Source organism: Melospiza melodia, chromosome 5, assembly GCF_035770615.1.
Source record: "Melospiza melodia melodia isolate bMelMel2 chromosome 5, bMelMel2.pri, whole genome shotgun sequence".
Classification (NCBI taxonomy): Eukaryota; Metazoa; Chordata; class Aves; order Passeriformes; family Passerellidae; genus Melospiza; species Melospiza melodia.
The window spans coordinates 79,981,201-80,007,554 of NC_086198.1; the positions used below are offsets into that span (position 1 = coordinate 79,981,201).

At 38.5% G+C, this 26,354-nt stretch overlaps 1 protein-coding gene across 2 annotated transcripts in view; it reads right to left on the reverse strand.

Annotated features, from left to right (window-relative positions):
* Positions 1-26,354, reverse strand: part of STK32B (serine/threonine kinase 32B) — a 156,224-nt gene that overhangs the window by 101,990 nt on the left and 27,880 nt on the right. For both annotated transcript variants that reach the window (XM_063157627.1, XM_063157626.1), the window contains exons 2-3: positions 25,461-25,516; positions 17,515-17,666 (exon numbers count right to left, since the gene is read on the reverse strand). In XM_063157627.1, the coding sequence (XP_063013697.1) occupies positions 17,515-17,666; positions 25,461-25,516 (208 nt within the window). The remainder of the gene's footprint in view (positions 1-17,514; positions 17,667-25,460; positions 25,517-26,354) is intronic.

Sequence of the window (26,354 nt, forward strand, 5' to 3'; positions counted from 1 at the left end):
GGCTGCTTCCTGTTTAAGCAGAAGCAGATCTGGCTGTTGAAAGTGCTCCACAAAAGCATCTTTCATTTCCTCCCTTTCAGCAGCTGTTTATGACTCACCATTAGCAATTTTAATTATAAAAGCCTCCAGTTATCATTTTTGTATTCTCCCATTATTGCTTATCACTACACACCTAAATCTAATTACTATGAGGTAATTACTGCTGTTGAATTATGACAGTCCTCTATCTTTGATTTAAACTAGTAAAATCAATGGTTCTTCCTCCAAAGAAGCCACCATCATAAAATATTGATCACATAACTTTACAGTGTTGGAAGCAGTATAATATGGATATTTAAGACCAGCAATTAGCAGGAGACTTTGCTGAACACAATGACATTTAAATCAGTAGTGGATATCCGAAATGCCCGAGAGAGTTATCTACAAAATGAAAGGGTTCTTACTGCTTAATGAGGGTTAAAGATTTTCACTGCTCTCAACCTGGGCCTTGAATACCAATTCCAAAATAGTATTTGTTGCATGGTGGTTAAATTACTGTGATACTGAGGAAGGACCTTTCGTTGGCAAGCATCCTGCCTGCCCTACCTGTACACCCCAAAGGCACTGGGCAGGGCTCTGCCTGAAGGGAAACCATCCCATGTGCCTTTGCCTGATTCCTCAACACAGAGTTTGTGGAGCGCCCTCATAGCTTTATCTCTTCACATTCCCCTTGAAGATTCCAACTTTGCAGCCCTGGAAATAACAAGAAAAAACCACTGACAGGGAGTTTGAGAGAGTGCCAGTGTCCAACACCACGGTCCCAGTCCCCAAACCCAGACTGAAGCCAAGCACCCTGAAATGGGTAGAGCATTGGTCTTCAAACATCAGCAACCACTGCTCCACTCCAGAAATCCATTCCTGGAGGGCAAGCAGTGTGCTCCTGGCTGCCACAGACACAGCCTAAAGAACCAAATAAAACACAGTCAGACCTTTCAGCCACCACTCTGCTGCTGATGGTTGGTTGCAACCATTTCTCATCTTTCTCCAAGAAGGACAAACATGTAAATTCATTTACCACTTCATGAGCATTTTTATTTTCTGTAATAAGAAAAATACATCCCAGCTTGGGTTATCACAGTTCATTTTCCACTGAAATAGATCTGAACCAAAGAGCCCACAGGTTCTAGAAGACCAACTGAGCTACAGGAAACCAAAACCTTGAATCTTTGGGTCTGTACTAAAAATATGGTGTTCCAGTAGTTTCAAACACTGGATTTTTTTTCCCCTTCACATTGTTTTAGGCAAAAGAACTAGCTCAGTTGACATCTTGGTTTAGAAAAAGCTCATCTGATAAACAACTTGCTGCAATTTAAATGGTAAGACAGCTACAAAATCAAAAGACAAGAAAGAGCTCTAACTACTTTTCTCAAAGACATGAAACAAAAAATTGATTGAGTATAGAAGGATATGTGGATAGAAAATATTGTCTTCCAAAAGGCAGAATATAAAACACTTACTAGGCTAAGAATTCAGAAAAGTGGAAGGAAGAGTTACTGCATCTTTTGCTTTACAACAATACCCTTAAAAACAAACAAGCAAACAAACAATCTTATAATAAAAATTAAAAAAAAAAAAAAACAGGGAAAACCCCACCTACAAAAGGAGTCCTCCCTGTATTTTACCCAAACTGACCCCACTTTCAACTGTGTAAGGTGTTGCTCCTCTGTGAGTTACTGAGATGCTGTGATAAGTAGACCTTGTATGGGAAATAAAAGTCAGGACTGTCAACATACCTTGGAAAAAAAAGATATAGACAAAAGCTGCTTTAAAAAATAAAATATTTAATCCTGTAGCCATTTTTTGGCACAGAATCCTTAGTTTTCTCTCCATATTTGGATTTCAGCTCCACCTGCTCCCTCAGCCATACAGCCAAAGTCAAGAGGCTGACTGGACTTTGTTCCTCCAGAAAAGTTCTTCCCTCAGCGCTGCTCCTGCCTGCACACCACAGAGGGTGGGTTACAGGAGCCCTCCTTGCCAGCAGCCTCTTCAAGCACTGGGAGCTGCTGAAGGGGCAGGCATGGGCACACACCACACAGCATTTTGTGTTGTCTTTTCTTCTCCCCTATCTCTGGCAGAGACAAAACAGTCTTTAAGAGACATTTAGACTGGCTTGTGTCAGAGGCCAAAGCAGCATCACTGCAGGGAAGATACCATTTACTAGAGTTATGATTGTTCCTGTCCCCAAATGACTGTAATATTTGGGCTCTTTCAAGGGCAAAGGGCTTAAGTATCTGCTGCTTCCCAGATGTTTGGGAACACTTCTTTCCTTCTGCAGCATAATTACTCATAGTAAATATGCTCCTGGTTAACTTGTGAGCCATTCCCATTTTTCTGAGCCCCTGCAACACTGCTCTGCTATTTACAGAGCATTTACTTCTTTAAAAGGCTCTATTCCATTTTATTTTCTGCCTCTGAGGCTTGTGGTCTCTGTGGGGATTTCATAGATGAACCACACTACCACATCCTCTACAGATGAGTCTCATGAGTACAGCAAAAGAGGATTCCAGACACTCTTTTCACATCCCCTTGCAGGCCAAACGTTACTCCAGCCTTCATCTCCAAGACTTATTCCAGTAGATTATCATAGCAAGGTTTTGGTAGCAGGTTGCTGCAGGTGTGGCTTCTGTGAAAATTAAGGTAATTTCTCCAGGATGAGTCTGTTTTGCCTGTGATGGTCACCAGTGAATGATCTCCCCTATCCTTATCTTAACCCATGAGCCTTTTATTCTATTTTCTCTCCCCCATCCAGCTGAGGTGGGCAGTGACAGAGTGGCACCTGCAGTGCAGCCAGAGTCAACCCAATACATTCACCTTTTCCAGAAACCCCCATTTCCATTCTCACTGTCATTATTTCTACTTTTAATTTATCTGTACTCAAATTATATCAGCAGCACTTAGAGGGAGAGGCAGATTTATTCCAAAATAAAATGAACCAAAGGGGAGTTTTGAGTATTCCCACAAGCACTGAACCATCTCAAACCCTCCCCTGTAATTCCTTCTCTTTGAAGGCAGGCTGTCACCACTGTAATCAGATTCCATTCAACTCAGTCATTTTTGTAATGACCTAATTCTCCAATGCATCCTGTACCAGGAGGTTCCATTTGGGGTTTCATTTGTGATCCTTTTCACTCTCACCACATCTTTACACATCAAACCACTTTCAGAGCTTTCTTTTTACAGAGCTACCTGCCATCCTTGGGCTTTACAAATGAATTGTTTTCTCCAAGAGCCAAGCTTTGCATTTCTAAAATGTTACCAGAAGTAACAGGTGTGCCAAAGCAAACCTTTCTCCTACAAAGCAGACCTTGCAATTGTCAAAGGCAGAATTTATAGAAATAATTTTTCCTTAAAGGCAAGTAATAACAGAAACCACTTTCTCCAGTCCACTGTTACTTACTCAATAAGGTTTATAATGTCCATCCTGATAACCTTTTGTGGAGACCATTTGTCTCATAAATCCTTGGCATAGTTTGTCTTCTCTTCCATTGCAGCTATTTCCAATATTTGTTTTCCTTTAAAAAGTCCAGATTAAACAAGCGACTCCTCCTTCCACTACTCAAGCCCCCTCCAGGGTGTCCATCTTTGAGCTGTTTGGTCCTTTAGTATTTTAAATTGTGCAGTTTTCTGCCATTTGTGATGCAATATTTCCTTATCTGCAGAAAGTGATGCAAGGTACAAAATCTGATTTCTCATGCCTAGCACATTACCCCTTTGGAGGAGCAGGGTGGGGATGTATCTTGCACTCTATAAATAGTGCAGTCAGTTGGTTGGGCCTTCAGAGACATCCCTAAGATGACATCTAGAAGGACCCAGGGTGAGGCTGAGGGTGTTTGGGGAGGGAGCACGGCACACAATTTTCATAATCTAATAATTTACATACCATTAAGAACTGGGTCTGATGAAGTCACATTCCCTTCAGCCAGCTCTCCCCAGCTGCTAACAAGTTTATTTCCACTGAACATGTTGAGTAGTTGAATTGGGCACTTTGCTCACCTTGTCTTAAAATGTGACAACTGCCCCCCAGGTATCTGACCCCAGCTTTTGTATTTAGAAGTTTCTGCTGCTTGAAATTTCTCTTAGATAAAGTGGAAACGTCTCTGGCTTGTGCCAATGAAATACAGATGCAACATTTGGGACTGTCCTCAGACCCTGATCCCTCAGAAAGACAGCTGAAAAAAAGAGGAATTATTGTATGTGTGTGTTTCAGTGCTTTCCATCACACACAAAAGAAGGAGCAATTTAAGGCGGGAAACACTGTTCACCAAAGTCAACTGACTGATTCATTATGTAGACCCATATCAGATCAATTTGACAGAAAGAATATTAAAATCAAAATTCTTGTCTATCAGGACTTAAGAAAATTTACAATGACTTCATAGTTCCACTCTTAGCAGTTGTCCATGGGGAAATCTGCAGATATTTTAAATACCTGTGCTACAGGCTAATATTGATGATTAAGAACATGAATAGAAATCATATATTTCCAGAATTTTTTTCCTAAGCACTTTTTACAGCAAGATACAAACTTTTTTAAAAAAATACCTAAGTCAATGTGTGCAGATTAGATTGCTGTGTGTGCCTAAACTCCTCTCATCTTTGTCTCTAGATTGAAACAGTAAGAAAATGCAGCAGACTAAAATTTGCAGTAGAACTGATGCCAACATTGGAGAATCTAGATGTTTCTGGAGTTCAGGGGTTTTTTTCTAGTAGAAGACAGACATTTAGAATAAGAAAAAAAATAGATTTTAGTTGGAATGTCATTTCCTGTTAAAACTATTTTAAGGCATCTCTATGCACGATTTTCATATAGCTATGTAGTTAGCCTACAGCATAACAACTCCTACCCTGGTTTTATTACTCCTTATTACTGCATTAGTTAGGATAAAACCCCTTATTGTATTTGAATAGCCTATTCTGCAAATAGCAGAGAGTCAAAATTGCAGATCAGCATCTCATAATAGTTTACATTTTTACAGAAGACTGCTGTAAATAAAGACACAGCAGTATAATATGTGACCAAACACCAAGACAATCTAATTATTCAAATGTACATTGCATTTTTAGGACTACTGACCAGAATGCAAATTATCAGTTTTAACTACTGGCTTTGACTGATTTCTCTCTCTCTGCTGTCATGGAAACCTGCATTAAAGGCAAAGAAACAATGGAACCTAATTAATGTCTCCTCATTCTTCTGTACAGAAGATGTATTGGGCAATACTTGGTTCCATTATGACAGCACATAAACATGATGTTCAAATGCATAGTTAAAGGATTTCTGCCAAAACAAACGTTTTGCTATAAAAAATATTTCAAAAGAGAAATAAGTCAGAAGTATAATATAGATAAAGGAGAGTCTGTCCCACCACTCTTCCCCCAGATACATTTTGAGAGTAAATTTAGAGGAGGAAACATCACTTTGAAATGTTCTTGCATTCAGACCCTCTATCTGTGTAAGATAAAGGATCACCTTGGGTTGGAAGCAAGAGCCTGTCAGGCTGCCATGAGAGATGTCAGGGTGTGGGTGCTGGCAGGGGGAGGCAGCATCAAGATGGTGGCAAGAGAGTGTTAAAGCAATAACTGAGAAAGAAGAATCTCTCTTCATTAAACTCTTTGTCACCTGCCAGGTTTCAGTCTTCTGTGTACTGTGGTATCCCTGTACTTCACTTCCAGATCTCATTTTTTTCCCCAAAGATTCTGTATTTAAAGTGGTACAAACCATCATTTAAAGTGGTACAAACATCTTGCTGTTCCAGTCTTGTCCTTTGCAGAAGGCTCTGCAAACACAATGGTGCACATGATGCTTTCATTCCCTGCTGCAGCTTCATGTTACAAATGCAATATTCACAGAGAATATGGGAGAGGATAGCATGGGTGGAAGTCCTGTAAGCTTAATTGGAACTTTTTATTTATTACATAATGAAGTTCTGCAAGTAGGTTAGACAGGAGATTAAGAATAATGTTTTTTTCCCCCAGATTAAACAATGGATAGTAAGAGAATTTTTTCTTTACCACAATTCTAGACTGCAACAAAACCCATCATGTCTCAGGGAAGGAGATGCTTGTTGGACATTGTAATTTAATTTCATTATAACTATCCATCCTCTTCTTCTGAGAGTTATGAATGAATAAAACAAAGACTTTGCCCAATGTTAAACTGAATCACTTCACACACAACTGATTAAACAGGGAAAAAAGTGTTTGAGCATATTGATTTCTGCTGATGTGCACCAAGCTGTCTGTCAGTGGCAGTGACAGGAGCCTGGTTCCAGCTGCCTCACGCTGTCAGCCTGGCTGGGAGGCTCAGCCATGGCTCCTGGTCCCTCCTGTGCTCAGCACTGCTCCCCAGCCTCGTCGTGCCTGACAGCCCCACCACTCCAAAGCCACTGACAGCATCCTTGGCTTCTTGTGGTCTATGGTTTGTTACAAAGTCATGCTTGCAAGGCTGTAGAGGCATTGTGCAGCCAGGATTTCCTACTTAGACAAAAGCTGGACAACAATCTGGAGAGTCTTCTTTTTCTCTTGTCCCTGGGAAAGAGCACAGACATACAAGGAGACCACCAGACCCTCGGTGACAAAAAATTTTCAGTTGCCTCACAAGTAGAGCAGGTACAGAAAAATGAATATAGGATGCCGTTAAAGCAGGCTACAATTGTCAAAGTTTGTGATAATAATAATTAAAAATAAATTTCGTCTGAATTGGGAGTATCAACCATTGCCACTAGTTATGCAGATACTGTGCATGGGGCATCAATTGTACTAAATAGACAGCTAAAGAAAGAACCACAGACAGCTCTATATTTATTGATGGGCCATCCTGAAGCTGGCAAATCAAACCCTATTAAAAGGTCATAATATTTTCTTGCATTATCTACAGAAAGGAAAACAGAAGGAGAGAGGTATTAAAAAATATGTGATTCCTCCAGCCACAGAATAAACCCAGGGATACCTCTGAGCAAGTGTTTCTCTGTATGTCACAAGTGAGTGACAGACCTAGCCAAGCAGGAAAATGCCTATCATGATTGATTAGGAACAGACAGACACTGTGTGGTGTTCTTTTAAGAGCTCAAAGGAAATTTAAATACAAGCTGGCTGAAAATGCAGTGCCAGCAGAAAAGTGAAAACTCTTCTTTAGCACTGAACTTTGTTAGAGAGTCATAAGAGTATTATTTTTTTCCCTGTTAGTCTAAATGGATCCTGTTGTGCTGTTTAGCTGCCTCAGGCTGCTGAGGTGCACAATGGTCAAACAGATTTTTATTTTCTGTGTGGAGGAAGGGCTGTTCATTTCTTGATAGCACTCATGCATGAGGCATTCACCTCATGCATGAGGCCAGTAACAAAGACACCCTCTGCTCTGGCATTCCAGATACTCACAGTGATATTTTTTCACGTGTCACTGCTTTTTAAAAGACTGCCTTATCATTCTTATATCTTTGTGTGCTAATTGCTAGTGTCAATTTTTCATTCAACTATAATTCCACTTTCCACTTGAAAAAATGCTGGAAAACTCTATGCTTCATTGGTGCCATTCTGCAATTTAGTGATCCCAAATATGGATCACAATCGGAGTTTTGCCATTATTATTTCATAGGGACTTTGTTGTGCACCATATTCAACCGACCTTTAGGGGAGAGAAAGGACCCCTGCAGGTATCTTGGTCCAAACCATAATTTGCTACAGACTGCAGAAATGCAGGCAACTCCACCATGGCTGAAGATGGATGGAAGGTGTTGCTGCATCAGACTTCCCAGACCCAGCAAAAACAGGCAGGTGCTCACCCCATGAACCTGGATCATCAGTAAAGCTGGTACAAGAAATGGAAATTGTCCCACCTGTCAGTTCCACAGAGCTGGTTTGTAGTGACTGGAAGGAAGCCATGCTTATCCTTCCCTTAGGAATGCAGCACTGTCAAGGCTACAGATGTCACCATTTACTGAGCCATGAACAATAATGAAAAGGATAATACTTGAGACCAGCATAACATATTTTATTCTTCTTTGATGTCAATATCTTCACTTCTAATTATATCTCTACATTTTTAGTGTCTTATGAAGCTTAACTCCTAAAATTCCTTTTAAATGGGAAAGTTCCTGTTCCTTTTTATCATATCATTTGATCATTTATCAATTAGCACATTTTCTCTATGAAGGAATATCTAGGTTTTGAATATTTTCTTCAAATAAAGAACATTTTCCTCAAGAGAGAATTTCAAGTGCTCTAGTTTAAGATGAACAATTATTATAACACACTTGGTTATTTTTAAAAAAGGTTTCAGAGTTTTCCACTTCCACAAAAAGAACAACCTGCGCAGAAATCTATAGTTCATCTCTCTTTGGAGAGACAAGAAACAATACCTGATTTTCTCTTCTGCTTTCTTTTCAAATATCAGTAAAGGAAGTCCCTATCTTGAAGAATCTGTTTTATGATATTGGTTACACTTTCTAATTAGGTTAGATTTTGTACCACTGAAAATGCCTTCTCCTTTCAGCCCACAGTTTACATTCTCACCAGGCTCATTGCCATTTTTTTTTGCACCTGTATTTTCTCTTGTCCTCCCAGCTCATCTCTTGATGAGACTCTGAAAGCTATGGTCAAGAACAAGAATTTTCTCTGTTAGGTCTATTTCACTTACTCATTTGTCAACAAGGTTCAATCCCACCATCTCAGCAAGAAAGAATTTGCTCTCTGCACCCTGGATAAATTCTGGTTCAGGTAGTTAGAGAGAATTTGATGGGCAGAAGTAATTTTCCTACTGGCCATATCCATTTTGCAGAGGAATTTAAATAGTCATCTTCATAACCTTTCTTTGTTCTGCATGTTAATTTGTAAAGTGTACATCACCACAGAAAAGGAACCTTAAATCCTCCCTTATGTGTCATGTACTTATGAAACATGATAGTGATCCTCTTCTCATTAGAACTTTACACTGCACAACTGTCATTAATCTTGAAACAGGATGACATTAATAATTTTCTGAAGTCTTAGTATCAGGTTCTCACTGCACTTTACAAGTACAATAAATATAATTTTTGTTCAATAAAATGAAATTAAAAGTGCACTTATGCTGTAAAAATCTGTAGTTGACTTTTAAATTAATAAAAGCTTTGATAAATTTTAATGAGTTAAAGCAAAGGTTCTCCTAAGCAGGCAAAATTAATGCATTACAGAAATTCCTGATTTGGTTTAATTGCACTATTTTCCATTTTAAATTCACTCTGATACAATTCTAACAATGGACATTTTAAATTGCCTTGCACTCAGGATTTATTATTATTATTATTTAATAATGTATTTGCATCTTTTTTACCCTTATGTGCAAGGTTTTGGCTTCTGTTCTGTCCTTCGGAACAGCTGGCAAAAATCATCCCCAACTTTTAATACTTGGAACTTGAAAAATATCCTTGACATCCTTGCAGAACAAAAAGGAAATATTACTTGGAGAGATAACATATCACCTGAAGCACATAGATATTCAATTACCTTTATTTTGTTACCTCTTGCTAGTTCCATTGGGGCTTTGGTTTTGTTTTTAGTATCACTACTCTGACTTTTACTTCAGCCTGTTATAAATAAAAAGGAATTCCCCTATGTGTTTTGTCTGGTTTGAATGAAAAAGCATCATCACTAAAACCAAAAATATACTCAAAAGCAAACCAGGACAAGTTTCTATAAATATTACAGTTGTAACATTTTTGGACTAGTTGTGTATCTTTAGGATCTGTTCAGTACCAAGGTTTTGCAGTGCAAGTGTTAAGGACTTATTCCTATTCTGCAATGACCACCTACTTCAGATGATTTTACAGGTGCATCCGAGACAGCTTTGCCCTCTGAAGGCCATTCCACTGTGGTTGGGCTTTGTTAACACAGCACTGAGCTGCATCTTGTGCAATCTACATTTAGCAGAGCCTTTACTAGAGGCTAACTGCAGTCCCAGTTTCCACAGCATAGGTAAGAGTTGATCCTGACTGAAGACTGTAGATTTACATGATGTACTCATTACTCTCTCAAAAAAACCACTTTACCTACAGGACCTTGGTTATCAGTCTAATTGCACACTCTAGCTATTGTGTTTGGCATTCATAACACTTAAAGTATAGAATGGAAAAAATAAAGAAAAATAAAAAAAAGCACTACTTGCTAAAAGTGGCAATTGAGGAGTCCGAAGCAATATCTAAGTGCTTTTCTGCTTTATTTCACATTGCATTAAATTGACAGCACCAAAACCCTGCTCTCATGCTCTCTTGAGAATACCCCTGCCACAGCACTGGAGCTCTGCATCTGCCTAAAAGGAATAACACTCATTCCTGTCACTCATTCCACATAAATGTGCACAGGATTTCTGCCTCTGTCTATACCACAAATGTGAGACATGGCCAAGACTCCCTCCAAGCTCAAGAGGGTCTGCTTTGGGTAGCAGCTGCCCCACTGAAAAGGACAAACAAGGTAGGAATTGCAAATTCATAAGAGGAACATGGCTGGAAATGAAAATTTTTAGAACAGGAGGGATTATTTTTCCCAGCAGTTCAATATTTATCAATATTTATAGTAAGATTCCTCTTGCAGAGGAAGCTTTCTGTGAGAAAAGTTTATTAGGGTCAGCAAATAAAGCGTGTGTGTCAGTAAGAGTGATGCAGAAGGCACAATCCTAAGAAGGGTCCCAGGATGCAGAGAGACACACAGGAGATGAAATATCTCGTGCAGCAGTTTCTAATGCAAAAAAGATCAAAACTTAAACTGTGCCAAAGGCCAATTCTCACTTTTAAGAGGAATGTATTAAAGTTGAGCCCAAAGATATATTATTTCAAGGTGACAGCAATTTCTCACAGGAAACAATTAGTCACCAGAATAAAACTTATCCAGACAGTGTCCCAATACTGTCAATTGTTATCTTAGGTTATTAAAATCAGCACAAAAAATAAATAACTGCTGGATCACGCTTTCATCAGTTGGTGATGATGTTACAGCTAACATTCATTTAGCAAAAACACCCAGAGGTCACCAGCTGGCAGTGTTGAGTCCAATGTAATTTCCACAGCTAGAAATAATATCCTGAACATTTACAACTCAAGTCAAATCTATTCTAAACTCTTTTCTTCCAATTATCTTACCCTTCCTGCTGCCTCATCACCTTTCTCTGCCCTTTTTCCTCCATCATTATCTCTTCTAACTCTCTGGAGAACAGAAATTTTTTTCAATCTTTTTCAATATCTTCACCTATTTCAGATTTACATTAATGCAGTGATGAATTAATCTAGCTATTTGAGAAAGCCACTCACCCTTTGCTTCATCTCTAGCAAAAATAATTCACCCATCTAAGATCTGTGCAAGATGCTAAATATATCTTCCCCCCTTGATTTACAATCTTTTCTTGGCTGGAAAAGAAACTTAGACGCTGTCAAATATCTGGAAAGAACCAGGATTACAAGCCTGGCATTCATGACCTCAGCTAAATTCACAAAAGAAACACAATTGCATCAATAAACACAGCAGTGGCTGTTGCCCAAATGCACTGAGACCAAGCGGCACAGAAAATTCTGCTCCTGGTCAGCTCCCACACCCAGGCACAGGGTGTGCAGGTTTCCTTCCTGCTGGGAACAGCCTGGCTGCACCTGGGCTCCTCTGGGATGCTGCTGATGCCCCAATCCACAGCAAGGCTGGGAGTGAGCCTAGAAACACTTTGTAATGTGAAATATTGGGTTTGAGAGCCCAGAGAGGACACATAGTTTTAAGTTACTGATATAGACGCAGCCAATGAAGTCTTTGCTCTCTGGTTGTACCCAGCTGCTCCAAGTCATAAACCAGAGAGCAAAGATCATTAAGCACCTTCATTACTCTCCAGGAAAACTGAAAATGTGAGTCAGGAATTTTTTGAATCCACCACATACTATGAAGACAGATGTTGAGTTTGCGAGGTCCCCAGGATGAGGTGAGAGATGAGTGAATCTGACTCCATGTTCTCAGAAGGCTGATCTATTCTATTCTATTCTATTCTATTCTATTCTATTCTATTCTATTCTATTCTATTCTATTCTATTCTATTCTATTCTATTCTATTCTATTCTATTCTACCAAAACTATACTAAAGAAAGAGAAATGATACATCAGAAGGCTTAATAAGAATGATCATAAGAAACTCATGCCTGACTCCTCAGAGTCCGACACAGCTGATGGTGATTGGTCATTAAGTAAAAACAATTCCCATGAAACCAATCAAACATGCACCTGTTGGTAAACAATCTCCAGCCACATTCCAAAGCAGCAAAACAGGGAGAAGCAAATGAGATAATCTTGATTTTTCCCTGAGGCTTCTCATCGTCCCCGGAGAAGAAATCCTGGCAAAGGGATTTTTCAGAAAATATGACAGGGACTGATGGACATCAGTACAGTTTACCTTTCCTTTTCATCAGAACTTCTTACTGCTCACAGGGCTGTCAGGCCAATTGCAAACACCCAGCCTGGTCTAGCCCGAAGAACACAACTCTTCCCTTCCAAAAACAGTGCAATTATTCTCTTAGATCATGAACTTTAGTCACAGCCATTATTGTAGTGTCTCATGAAGTCAGAAAACCAGTCACAACACACGTCAGAAAAGAAATTTTCAATCCCCTCATAAAGTCTTTAGACCACCTATATCAAGGCAAGTTAAGCAGCCGCAAGACCACAGCCACTAAACAAGGTCACCTGAGATGGACCTAAACCACCTCCTCTCATTGCCTTGGTCTCTGATAGGTAATTGGTGTTCCTTGGTTGGTCATCTTCATCTTCATTTCCACCCAGCACACTTGGTGAGGTGTTCTTGCTTCCCTAAGTTTGTAGATTTATGCACATTTTGATACCAGCCTGAGGAGCAAAGCCATGCAATGGGGCAGTCCAAGGTGACCTTGCTCCCAAAATACTCTAGAAAGAGCACCTTTCACAGGGAAGTGCTAATTTCCAGTTGTGTGTCTGTATATATGTGTACATTGAGCAACCCACCCAACACTTGAGAGGGAACAAAGAATTTCTTGACTCCAGAATCCTTTTTGTTTTACTTCCTCTTTCTTTTGAAGATATGTTGGGGTATTAGATGAACTGAGAAGTGCATGAATGTTTTTGCTGCAATGTGTGTTCTTCAGTTTTCACTGGATTTGAGACTTAGTCTTACTGTAGCTGCAACAGTAATGTACTTTTGTCATGGAACACATGCAGTTTCCATAGACTGATAAGTGAAAAGAAAAATACATCACAGTGTATAGCCACTCAGAGAATGCAGCTAAAACTTCTTCACGGCTTGTTAAATAAATCAAACATTCTATTTTTTCTATACCAGGAAAATTACCTATAAGCTGAAAAAAGAAAATGGTTATCCTTCTCCCTCCATTGCTTTAGAAAATGTTCTGGCAGGTTAAAAAAATTTTGCAAGGCTATTAAAAATAAGATCAATGTTTCAAAACTTTTGAGAAAGGGTTCAATTTTTTTTTTTCATTTTTTTCAGGTCCTCATCAGCTTAGAAACCCTTTGATACATGATTTTTTTGAGAAAAAAAAATCTGTCTTTTGTAGTAAACCATGTTGTTTTCAGAGCAGCCAGGGGATGCTTCAAATATCTCTCCATGATTGAGGACAAGCCACATAATGCCAAATCTGCCTGCACTGGTACCTGGCAAGTAACCGGCTCCTGGCTCAGTCCTAATGCATGTTGTAAGAAATGTATTTAAAAAATGAATACGTTCAGAAACATCACTCATCTTGGCCAGGGGACACTCAGATATCTGGGGAAGGATGAACATGGAGAAAGTGCTAAATATTAGAGAGGAACAGACTCAAGGTGGGACCAAGTTGGCAGCTGACATTTCTGCAGCCCATTCATCTTCTCTGTTATCAGAAATGCCTCTAATGGTGATAAAAGTGGCTTTAAGCATTTATTCAATTTCATTTCTAAAATGAAGATTATAAATCAACCTGAAACCCTTCCTGAAAAACACTGTTATCCTCCAAGCTTTTATGAGCATTTACGGAGGAATGATTCCTTCTGTGTCAGATGTTATGAAAGACAGCTCATACTTCAAATAATGTAATTTATAAGTTGAGATTGTGAAGTCAAATTTAATAAAGCTCAGAGAAGATGCATGAGCCTCAAAAGGTTTAATAGAGATCTTTCAGAGTTGAGATGCTACCCTTGTTTTATATGAGCTTCTCTGTATTCTTGTGTAGGCTGTGGTCAGTGATAGATGCAGCAGAACCACCCACCACAGAACATTTACCTTCTTTCCTCTTCTTTTTCTCTCCACTAGAATTTAACTGATGAAGGGTTGTACACACACATCTCATTATTTTCTTCAGTCATCATGAAAAATGAAGGGACTTTCCAGTATTCATGTTTGTTTCTTAAACTGCCAGCTTTTATTTTTGGTGATGTAATTTCTCAAAGAAAGATTAATATGTTCAAGGAGTTGTTAGGATATTTATTACTATTTTAATTTTATTTTGAAATCCAGATGATAAACTATGGCAAATCAGCTGCTCACATCAGGGAAAGTACCACAAACTCATGGAAAGCTTGTCATGATGGAATTTCCTCCAAATATACTTTTCAATATTGATTTAGGATTTGACATTTTAAATCGAAAGATGTAGGGTTTAATTTCAATTCATCACTGCAGAAACACCACAATGAAAAAAATAGGACACTGAATTTTTTTCTTACAGAAAATGATACTTCATGAAAAATAAAAATATTTTAATTTCAGGATTTTAGTCACCAAAACCATACCTTAGACAAGATTTCTAAAAACTGATATGAACCCTAAGAGAGTGTGATAGAGCCTGGAAAGAGAGACCAGGCCAAAAGAACTTTGGCATTTAAGCAAGCTGAAGTTGTCATATTCCCCATACACCATGACAATACTGCTCCTTCTTAGATTGATATTCCACTTTCTGAAACAATCCAGGCTTAGTCATTCCTGTTACAGTCCCTGTTACATTTACAGTGCAATCAACAAAACAGCAAAATCCAACTCTGAAAAATGAAACTAATTTAGCTGCAACTACTACAGAAGAAATGCAGATTCAACTGTTTCCTTCCATTAGTGTGTCAGGAATTGACTCTTAGAAGGAAAACTCATAGATTCATGCCAATCATCTAATATAACTTGTAAATACAATGTAATTTGATGCAAATCATTATTGTATCTAAACTGCAAGTAGAAATACATCAAACAGATTTCTAGTTCACCAACAATCAATGAAAATGTTATTTTAAGAAATTATTTCTGGGAACAACATATTTAATGACTATTCCATTCATACTTGCAGTGTTCCTTTTCCCATGGTAGAAATAAAAATTTAGCTTCAAATATTAAATAAATGAAATATAATTAATATGTTTAAAAGCTTCATATGGCTTGAACAGATGTGACCATTATTCATGGATCATTTATGATTTTTTGTTCTTTGTCTTTGTTGCAGCTCAATAACAAAAGTCATTATTTGAAGATAATGTGTAGAATATCCTGAAATTCAGCTGAAATTTGAGACAGAGAAGTCAGAGGTCTGGAAAATTCTACTGTAGCCTGCAAGTGTAGACACTCCAGAAGTACATCACAAGTTAATTTAAATTAATTTAGGATTGTTCAAAGCTAATTTTTTATAGAAACATATTTTAAGCCTGATACAAGGAAAGAGCTATTCAGGGTAGACTAGATTAATTTGGGAAGGTTCGGGCTCAAGATTTCCCTTTGCTGTCCCAGGGTGGAATACAGATTCTCCAGCAGTTCAGTAGCTCACTCTGGAGTCCGATCTTTGAATCACCAGACATTTGAATATGAAGTGTTTGAGGTGAGCACTTCAGGTCAAAATAATAAGGGTCAATGAAAGTATTTTTTTTAAATTTCTACAATTCAAATTGTATCAATGTCAGTAGAGCCTCATACAAAATCACAGAACCACTGAACACCCTGAGTAGGAAGGGACCCACAGAGATCAGTGCATTTTAAGGTATTGCTTATTTCAAGTTTAATCTTTGGCATGGAAAAAGAAAAGGAAAAAGAATATTTATCATCTGAGTATTACTCAGTAATGGGAATCTAGTATTCTTTTTGTTTCACAATAAATATTTGATCTTCAGTCTTTCAGCACTGCTATGTTTATCTGTCAGATCACATTAACCTATGACTGTTTCTGTGCAGTGTCTAGTTACACAGTGGAAACTTCCACAGCTCCTGATGAAGAATAAAAGTTTGTGGGATTTCAAAAAAGGTAGATAAATACATAACAGAGAACTCCACAGCCTCCTAATCACAGATATACATATATGTATACACACACATATATATATATATACACACACCCTATCTTTGGTAAAGAAATCCCAAGACTACAGCTTGCTGGAATCTTGGAAAATATACTCGGAAAGTTTTGTATTGCAGTTACAATGATGTATTTTTTAAAGCCTTCAACAAGGTATTAGATTAGCTCAGATCATTCATATAAAGTGAAGAGCACATATGTATTTATATTATTAGGTCCTTTTGGACCTAATCTGGAATCAATTTTGGGTTTAAATGCTTTCTATCAGAGTGCAATTATTCCAAAGCTTCTTTTCACTCAAGACAGAACACAATTTGGCTTTTAATTTGTGAAAGGTGCTAACGTGGCACCAGGAGTGAGCTAAGGGATGGGCAGAACACTGTAGTTGGGCAGTGACCTCAAGTAAGACAGCTAAAACTCACAAAACACAAGATCAATGTGCACTCTAACCATCTGCAGCCAATCAAGCTATTCACTGACTGAATAATTTTCATATTGTAATGGTTTATGTCCCCTCCACCTTTTCATTTTCTGAATGATGCAGGTCATTAGATAAGGAGCAAAACCCTGCATCCCATTACTACTATCACTACGGAAGGCAGCAAGTATTATCACACTGCATAAGAGCAAGCAATTATTTTAAGCTGCTGGTGTAGTCGAAGCCACTCATTTTTTGACCAGCATTTTCTCACAATCATGTGTGGCCAAAAGATTCAGTGTCTAGCATGGAGAAGATAAGAGAAATTCCATGTGACAAAAAGGCACTTTTCTGTTATCCTGTGGCAATAATTTTTAGAAAGTAATTGAGTTTTGAATTTTCTCTGAATCGACTTAAAAAAGAAATGGTTGTATTTGCTATTCCACAGCTTTATTAGAGAGATTTAGTCCAGGTATTGTCAAAAACAAATGGGACAGGACAACACATTTCAACACAGTATTGTAACAATTTGGAGAGAAACCAAAGCAGAAATTAACAGATGAATATGATATTTTAATATTTCAATTAAAAAAGACACCTTAAAAATATTAATGAAAAATAAAACTCCCTGTGAAACCTAATACCTTTAACAAAGGAAGTCACCAAAAAATCTTTTGTTGTTTTCAGCTTTCCAGCCTTCCATATTCTGAACTGATTCAGCAACAAGGAGAAAATGAGAGCTCTATGAAAGCATTTTAATGATTTTCTTACCACAGATTGACTAGGAAGGGATGTTCCAGGCCTTGCATTATCTGCAGCTCCCGGAAAACATTGCGGACTTCATCTCTCTCAATGCATTTCTGTTTATTCATGTACTTCATGGCATACATTTTCTTGGTGTCTCTCTTCTGTACAATGCACACCTAATTGGCAGCAAAGTAAAAGAAAGATTTTGACACCTTGAGAAAGTGTATTCAATTGTGACTTTGGAAAAAAGAGGTCTTTAATGATATTTCAATAATTCAGATCTGGATATTACAACTGAGTAACACATTCAGTAAGTTCACTTCACAGCTCTGCAAGATTCTTTGTAATAGATTCTAATTAAAAATTAACAAAAACTCAACCCAACCCTGTATAAGAGGAAATGGGGACCCAGAAAAATATCATAACTTTCAGAACTTACATGGTAAAGCTGAGAGTAATATGCTGCAATGGCTGAAATCACAGGCTATTTAATTATTCAGAGAAATTACTGCCTCCTGCCTAGGAAAATGCTCAGTCATTGTCCTCATTCCCACAAGTCAATACTCACATCTTGATTATTGCATCATAAACCTTGCCTGTGTTCCCAAGGCTCAATATTTCATCCAAATATCAGAATTATGCTCCCTTAATTACTGTTGATAGGAAAAGAATTTTTATCCAGGTATTCATCATAATATTTCTGAATTCACAAGAGACCATTACAATGATTTAGTCTCTGACAGTAAATGTCTATGCTTTTACTTTATCTTTTTTTTCCACCAATGCCAAATAATGCAAATGCATGAAGAAAATCTTAGTCAAGAGAACTTCCATAGGAATTCTGGATTTCTTTTTGTCATGGCATTTTACCTTGAGAATGGAGCTGGAGACTGGCACAAGCACCACAACCAAGTATCATGTTAAGTACAATTTTTGGCAGCAGAGAAATACACAATTGTTCTGAATGTACTGGAAACATCTGGTTTAGGTACCCCAGGTCTGCAGTGTCTAAGTTCAAAGGTATTCTGGATTCACTTGGTCTGGGCATTATTTTTTTATTTGTATATTTAAATACATACACATACATGCTCCCATATTTTACACACAAAAAATTATATTATGTCCTCATAAATTCATGTTAAGAGATCAGATTACAACACAGTGGCAGCCAAAAAGAAATCCTTTGTGACTGACAAACGTTTAAGAAATTTATGCACCCAATATTTAAGAACAATCAGGAGTAACTAAGGCAACTTCCCACAGCTGAAACTGGGAGGAGCAAGGCCTGTGAAGTCAAACCATGTTTATTTCTCTGAAACTCTATTTTCCTAAAGTGTGTCCTTGAGCACAAATCTACTCCAAATAGAGGAGTTAATAGAGTACCTTTAACCTATAATGATAAGGCATGATTAAGCAGTGTTTCTAATTACCTTTCCTAGTATCAGGAGATGTTCTGCTAATAAGGAAATCAGGGATAGTGACATTTTGTTTTGAACCCATTAATTGTTGCACAATGCTGAGTACAGAAGTTTTGTTTCATTTTTCACCTTGGACTGTTACGAAAGATCTGAAAATTGTTGATGCTCTTAAGATAACTAAAGGTTCACATTTATATGGAAAGAAGCCTGGCTGTGGAACAATGGGGAATTGTGTTTGGCCTTTTGGGGGAAGAAAAAGCAGCAAATGGGATTGACCTGAAACTGAGTGGGAAAAGTAGGGATGAAAATTAATTGTTCAAGCTCCCACAGGTCCTTCAAAAGCATAAGAAGAATTTGCAGGGGCAAATCCTGACATCCTGTCTTAGAATATGTGGAGAGTCCAATTTAGCAAGTCACATTATAAAGTGCAACATTTGGGGATTTTAGCTCAGAACCTAAGTCCATAAATTAAGCCATGTACATTAGTTTGCACCATGATTTTCATGTACAACTTGGCCAAGAGTTAGGTGTTTGCAGAAACCTCCCAGTCCATTACATTAAAAGCCTCCCTATTGAAGGATTGATGTGAGAGACTGCTGAGAGAATGGGTTTGAGAATTACAGCTTTGACCAATGTGGCAAATCAAGATCATATGCAGCACCAAAATATGCAATGTAAACCAGTTTTGCAATGCTGCTGGGACTCCAGAAGGCACTCAGCTCTCTTACCTGGCAGTAGAGACAAGGGTGTTCAGCACAGCTGAAACAGACCTTCTGTTGTTGGTAGAAGCTTGCCTAACACACAGCTTCAGAGCAGAATGATAGTAAACATTTTCTAGCAATGTGTACCTACAAATCCTTTAACATGGTTACAAAATCAATAGGGTTTTAATGAATGTAATGAAGCTACTTCCTACTAAAAATCAGGAAACACAACCTGCATCCATGTTGATGTTATTGTGAAAAATGCCTGACATTGCTATGACAGCGCTGGATGGTATTGGAGATCCTCCCTGGCACTTCTACCTGCTGGCTGTCAGCTCTTCTCCTGAGCAGGACAGCAATGGATTGAAACTTTCCACTAAAGCAAGAAAGAAAGGAAAAGCCCTTGAGCCCTTCTCATATGTACAGTCTGAATGGAAATGTTTAAGCTGGGGGGTTTTTTGTTCCAAAGGAGCAATTTAAAATAGGGATAAACAGGTGCTCTGGAACCTCAACAAAAAAAATTCTGTGATGACTCATTATGATGAAATTCTGTGCAGAAATGCCTTATTTACATGTATCAGTATGGAAGCCTGTGACACTCACACTCTTTCCATTTTTCTGTGAATATCATTTACCAAAGGCCAGACAGTGTGATGATTCAGAGCAAATATGTGTTCTGAACTCAACTATCCTGCTTCATAGTCAGCAGAGAAGGACAGGCAGCCACCTCCATAAGGTGTGGATCTAAAGAGGCACGGGGGACTATCTCTGTACCTGGAATGGTTTCCCTCTAATGTCCCCTAAAGAGGCTGTAGATTACCAGTTTGGATATAGGCATCTGTGTGGTACATGTTTAAAGGCAGGCATTATGAACACCACTAATTTTCTCTGGAATGGTAGAGTGCTATTTTTAAAAATTTCACTTCCCTTTCTAAAGGTTTTTTTTTTTAATGTAACTTAGTTGTTATCACAGGGTGGTGTCTTTTGTTATTCCTGGTAGAAGGTAACAGTGAGTTGCCTTAAAACCTATCAGGTTAGAAGAAATTTGACCAGAGAGTGACTTGGGGCCACTTTCCCTCAGAATCTGGGGAAGGAAACCAATAGATTATGGCTGCAGGGCTAAGCTTCATTTTTCAAGAGCAACATGTGCTGTGGCCCACTTCTAAACTACCTTCTTGGATTTCCTCTGATTTCACATGCAGAAAACAGAGAAGCTTGCTGAAGGAAGCTGCATCATGCTTGGCAGAGAGCAACCATGGGTAGCTTCAACAAAGTTCTTCCCAGAGAAAAGATAGAGACGGCTGAAATATCAGACTTGCTGCAAAACACAGATTTTTCCTGTTTCCCACTAGAAGAGACTTACAGCTGCTGTGTGCATGGTGTGGAAAGAACAAGGTGCACTTAGTGTCAATTCTGGTCTAAATTTGGCACAGGAGTACTTAGACCTCTCAGACTGCCACAAGATGTGGTTTCACAACAGGTGATGAAAGAGGAGGGAGGCAAACCCACAGCCAGAAGAAGGTTTGCATGAGGCCACTGCTGGGTGGAGAGCTGGCAGCTGGGGTGCTCCCTCACCCATGCTGCTGTGTGGCATTTTACATCTCACACCATGGGTGAGATGGGGCGGCTTTGGCTGCCATGAGGAGCCCCAGCCCAGCAGAGGGGCTGGGGCACTCACCCAGCACAGAGGGCTACAAGACAGAAATCAGGTGCACTCCGGACGGGAATTGATGAACCTGCTGTGGAGCATCTGCCTGAAATATTGCTCCCTTGTATGTCCTACCCATGTGCTCTGAAAAATTGGTTCTCATAGTCTTAGCCTGCAAGAAGAGCTGGCAAGATTTACTCAAAGAGGCTGGAGAATGGATGTCTTTAGGCTGCCAGGGGGTTTCCTTTAAATAGGGAGATTCATTCCCAGATTCCCCTGAGCAAAGCATGACATCTGGAGCAGCCAAAGCATCTGCTTAGTATCCTTTCATATTAACTCAAGCTAAAAAACAGGTCATAATACTGTCAAACAATATTAATATTCTGCAGTGGTGTGTTATGTTGCTTTTAGGGTAGAAGCATATTTTTTTCTGAAGTATTTTGCATACTATTTACTAAAGTACCCTCAATCAGTGCTGACATGATTCTGGGCTCCCATCTGGTTTACACAACTGTAATTTCAATTTTACTTCATCACAGGAAGTCACTGTTTTATTCAACCAAATTCATCAGAACTAAGTCTTGTGTCTCAGCATCTTAGACAAACAGGAGAGAGTTTGTACCTTGAAATTATAATTTGAATTCAATTTAAGGATGTTAGATTGTTTAACATAACTGCTCCAACGAACAGAGAAGTCAGAGAAAATTGGTACTATAATATCTCTGAGAACTAGTTGTTGCACCTGAATACAAATTATTGTGCAGCAGTAACCCTGCAATTATGTGGTTATTGTTGCAGTAAAGGACAATGAGAATTCTTGTATTTCAATCCTTATTGGCTTTGTACTTACTGGATGATCTTCAAATATATAATTTTTTGCAATATTTTGTTTGAGAAGAGTTATAGCTCTACAGATAACAATATTGAAAAAAAAATAGCCAAATAGCCAGATTAAACAGGAGACAGCACTTCTAACATATCATATGTCCCTGTTTCTACTGTCTCTGCCCTTGCAAAAGAGTCCTCAGCCTTTCACATCATGCAGAAAAATAAAACAAGCCTGTTTTATGAAGGCTTAGTTGATTTTAATCCACTCTTCTCCATGGCACTCAGGAAACTGGTGAATATTTCTATGATATTTCTAGAAATATCTAGTTTTTTACAGGTTTACATGAGTATGGTTCTTGTTTATAAGGTTCAGGTTTATATGAGTATGGTTCCCTGCTTTGGGGAATCTGTATTGGTGAAAATGGAGTTGTATGAGAGAGAAAATGTTTAAAGTATGAGTTCCCTCTAAACTTAAATCTTTTTTTACAGTTGTCAAATGAAACAGGAAAGTCTCTTGGTGTAACAGGCTTCTTTTTCCCAAATGAGTACAGGCTTCTGACAAATCACGTTGTTTTTCCTTCCATGGGCAAGGGAAAGAAAGAAGCCCATTTTAAAATGACCTATTATAACATAGCCAAAAGCACAACATGGTAAATCAGTCACCATTTCAAATGTCTGTCTCTGTGAGTCAGTCCTGCCTTTATTGTTCATTTAGAAGCCTCGTTGCTGGCAACTTTTCCTATTATTGTCCTTCTGGAAGTACCTGGCTGCAGAAAATGTCCAAAAAGGATGCAAGGCTGTTAATCTCTATTGCAGGGTGTTTACTGCTCAGGGTCTGCTGTGCTTTAGCATCTTGCAGTGTATAACACCACGTTCAGTCCCACGCTTTCCTAAACTGCCTGCTTCCTTTATGGCTCCTCTGTGGCCTTTTCTGTTTTCTGAGAGAAATAGGATGTTTTAAGACATGCTCTATTTTTTTATTTTATTGCTCTTGGTACAATATCCCTGTGTCTCTCTCTCTCAATATTTCTTAAATTACTCTGGTTGCCGCGGCAACCTGAGCAGGGTATTGCTGCAGGAGGATTCTGGTATGGCAGAGCCCCTGTGCTGCTCAGCTCACTCGTGTGCACAGAGCTCAAGGTGATGCTCAGCACCTCAGCTCCTCCATGGGGCTGGCTTCCTCATCACCTGGGATCTGTCCCCACAGCTGGTGTCAGAAATCAGCTCCCAGCCTTGCCTTTGGCCTTTTCAATCCACAGTCACAACATTTTCTGTCACAGGAACTCCTAGGCCATTTGGTACCAAATATTTTGTATCTCAAGTTCTTGTCTTTTCTAAGTGGCCACCTGCTTTCAGCTGCTGCCTCTGTACCCAATCCTTCTTAGGGACGCCTTAACAGCAGGTACTGTCTCCTAGACACTGTTGAATATTTTTCAGGAAAAGATACACCACAGCAGTATTGAGGAGGGTAGGAAATGCTTGTGGAGAGAAGAGAAACCACCAGCATGCTCCTTTTTCTGGAAACAAAGAGCATCTTTGGTCATTCCAAAGGTGTCCTTCGAGAGCTCAGGTTCCCCTTTTTAGGGGCAGATGAAGGAGGTGAGGTCTGAGCCTACCAGGACCATCTCAGCCACAGCTTCTGTGTGAGCTGGCTGTTCTTTTGTTCAAGCCAATTGACGGGCAGGCTGTGGCAGAATGTGTGTGGCCACTCGTGGAGCACATGGAGTTCCCACACTCCTGGGCACATGCAGACCTGCCTGGAGCATTACCTGTGCAGACACACCTGGCACAGAGCTGGTGCACTGTCTGCTGCACTCCCAAAGAGGCACACACAGGGCACGGATCAGTGGTACCCAAGTGAGGTGCAGGGCACTGCTCTGAAAGGAGCCCTTCTGGCTTCAGTGACCTTGCTTTGCCAAGCAGGTGAAGGCAGCTCTTTGCTTATGCTTTGGTCTTCATAAATATCAGGAAATTGCTTGTTTGTTTGTTTGTTTGTTTGATTGATTGATTGATTTTTTATTTATTGTTGGTTTGTTTGTTTGTTTGTGGAAGAACTTTACACTAGTTATGCTTAGCATATTCCAGTTACTAGTGATTCCATGTACATTGGAAGAAGCCAAGTTAGAAATTTTGATGAAACAAGTTTTATTTGTATATTAAAAATTTGCCAAGTGAATTCAGAAGTAGGCAATTTGAAACCAAAAATGCTGAACTCTGATCTAACTAGCTTTTCCTTTGTGAGGGTCAACATGATTTGGACATGTCTTTAACTTTTTTTCCTGTACATAACTTGCACTCTTGACCTTCATTTAGTTTGACTTATTATTCCATCTCTGTACTGTGATAATAAACAATCACAGATCTCTGCTGCCCTGATTTTAAGGGGTTTATAAGCACTTTTTTGCCCGAGCAGGATATACTCCTATTGACCTCAAAGACAGTTTCTGCTGAAAACTACTGAATTGAAAAAGGACTGTGCCATGAGGGACCATGCTGTTCTGCAAGAAGTATTTCTGGCCTCTCTAAAATTAAAGTCATTGTTCTGCACGGAGGCCAAGAACCAGCAAAATCCTTTGTGTGTTCTTAATGCATGGCTACAGAAGTGCCTAACCAGCACTGAGCTGGCATTTACTCAGGAATCATTGAAATCAAGATTTAGACAGTTGTTGTTCCATCAGTCACCTGATCAACTATCAGTTATATTTCATCCTCAGATCTATTCCTGTGAGAAATGGTTTCTAATAGTTTTTTAAATAGTATTTTCTCTTTGTGGCTTTGTATTTGTATTATATGTGGCTATGTGGCATTGTATTATAAATGTAAAACCTTGTTATAATCACTATTTATAGGAAAGAAATGTTGTCTACTCAAGTGTAAACAAACCATTAATCTTCTCTGTTTCAGAAAAATCCTGTTGAATTGAACAAACATTTACTCGGTGATCATAATTATATTGTATGTCAGTTTACACAGTGCCAAGAGGATTTATTCTATGTAAAATACCTTTAAAATACTGCAATTATTTTGAAGACACAAGCTCAGGGAATTAAGAACAAGATCACTTTAGTGGACTGTCTAAAGAAGTAGTCTGCTCCTACCTTTTTGTTGATTTTTGATTCCAGGAGAGATTTCTAAATTCTGTTAATCTCCATTTGGGATAATTAATTATTATAATAACTTTTGCTCAATTAATTTTAGCAAATATATTATAATATAAATAATTTAATGAAGAGACAGTTCATACTGGTGGTCAGATGTCCTTCAAGAAGGAAAAGGCTACAAAACCTATGTTCTTTTACCATAATCAAGCCAGCAAAACACAAAGGTATTCCCTATTAGACATTTAACTGCTCAAAATAGGTTGATTCTTACCTTTCCAAAACTCCCTTTCCCAATAGCCCGCAATATTTGAAAGTGGTCAAAGTTAACTGCAAAATAAAGGAGAGAAGAAAAGGAAAATAGTTTGTAGTGTGCTAAGTCAGAATCAGACATCAGATAGGAAAAGAAATTACAGTGTGTCCAACTAATGTCTTTTTACAATGTGGTATTCAATTTTTCCTCTTTAAACACCAAACATACTTAATAGCTAGCAAAGAAGAAGTTTCCTTTAAAATATGTTGCATTCATTTTGTTCCCCAATTCAACTTGGACCAATGTCTTCAGTGCCCAGTATATCCAAACAGAAATATATCTCTGTCCTAACCAAGTAACAAGGCAAAAGTTAGCATTTTGCAGCCAGTAGGAATAACTGCTCAGCATTTTCCAGAAATATTGAGATCTATTAAAAGGACACTGAATAATTCAAGTAAGTAACACCCTCTACCTACAGATATGTAATGACATATGGTTAGTATTTTTATATTATCACTGTTCAGGATAATTCCTATATTTTGTTACAGTGATGGAAGTTTGTCCCATGATGATGTAGTATGATTACCAAAGTTTCCCACCTTAATGCAATACATAATGCTAATATTGTAAGATTATTTCATAATTTTAGCATAAGTTTGTTTTGAGAGATTGCATTTTAGGTTGGAAGTGGAATGGATTTGCTTGCACTTCAGGAAAATCTGACAGCACAGCCTGCTCTAGACACTGAAGTGCTTTGCTGGTAGGGTGAATGAGATTTCACTTCTCAGAAATGCCATTTTTATTAGTGTTACATGAGTTTAAACACAGCATGACCTTCAAATCTTCATTGGTATATCCGGTGTTTTTAAAAAAATTCTAACATCCCGAACAAAATTGATGCAAAGTCACTGAAAT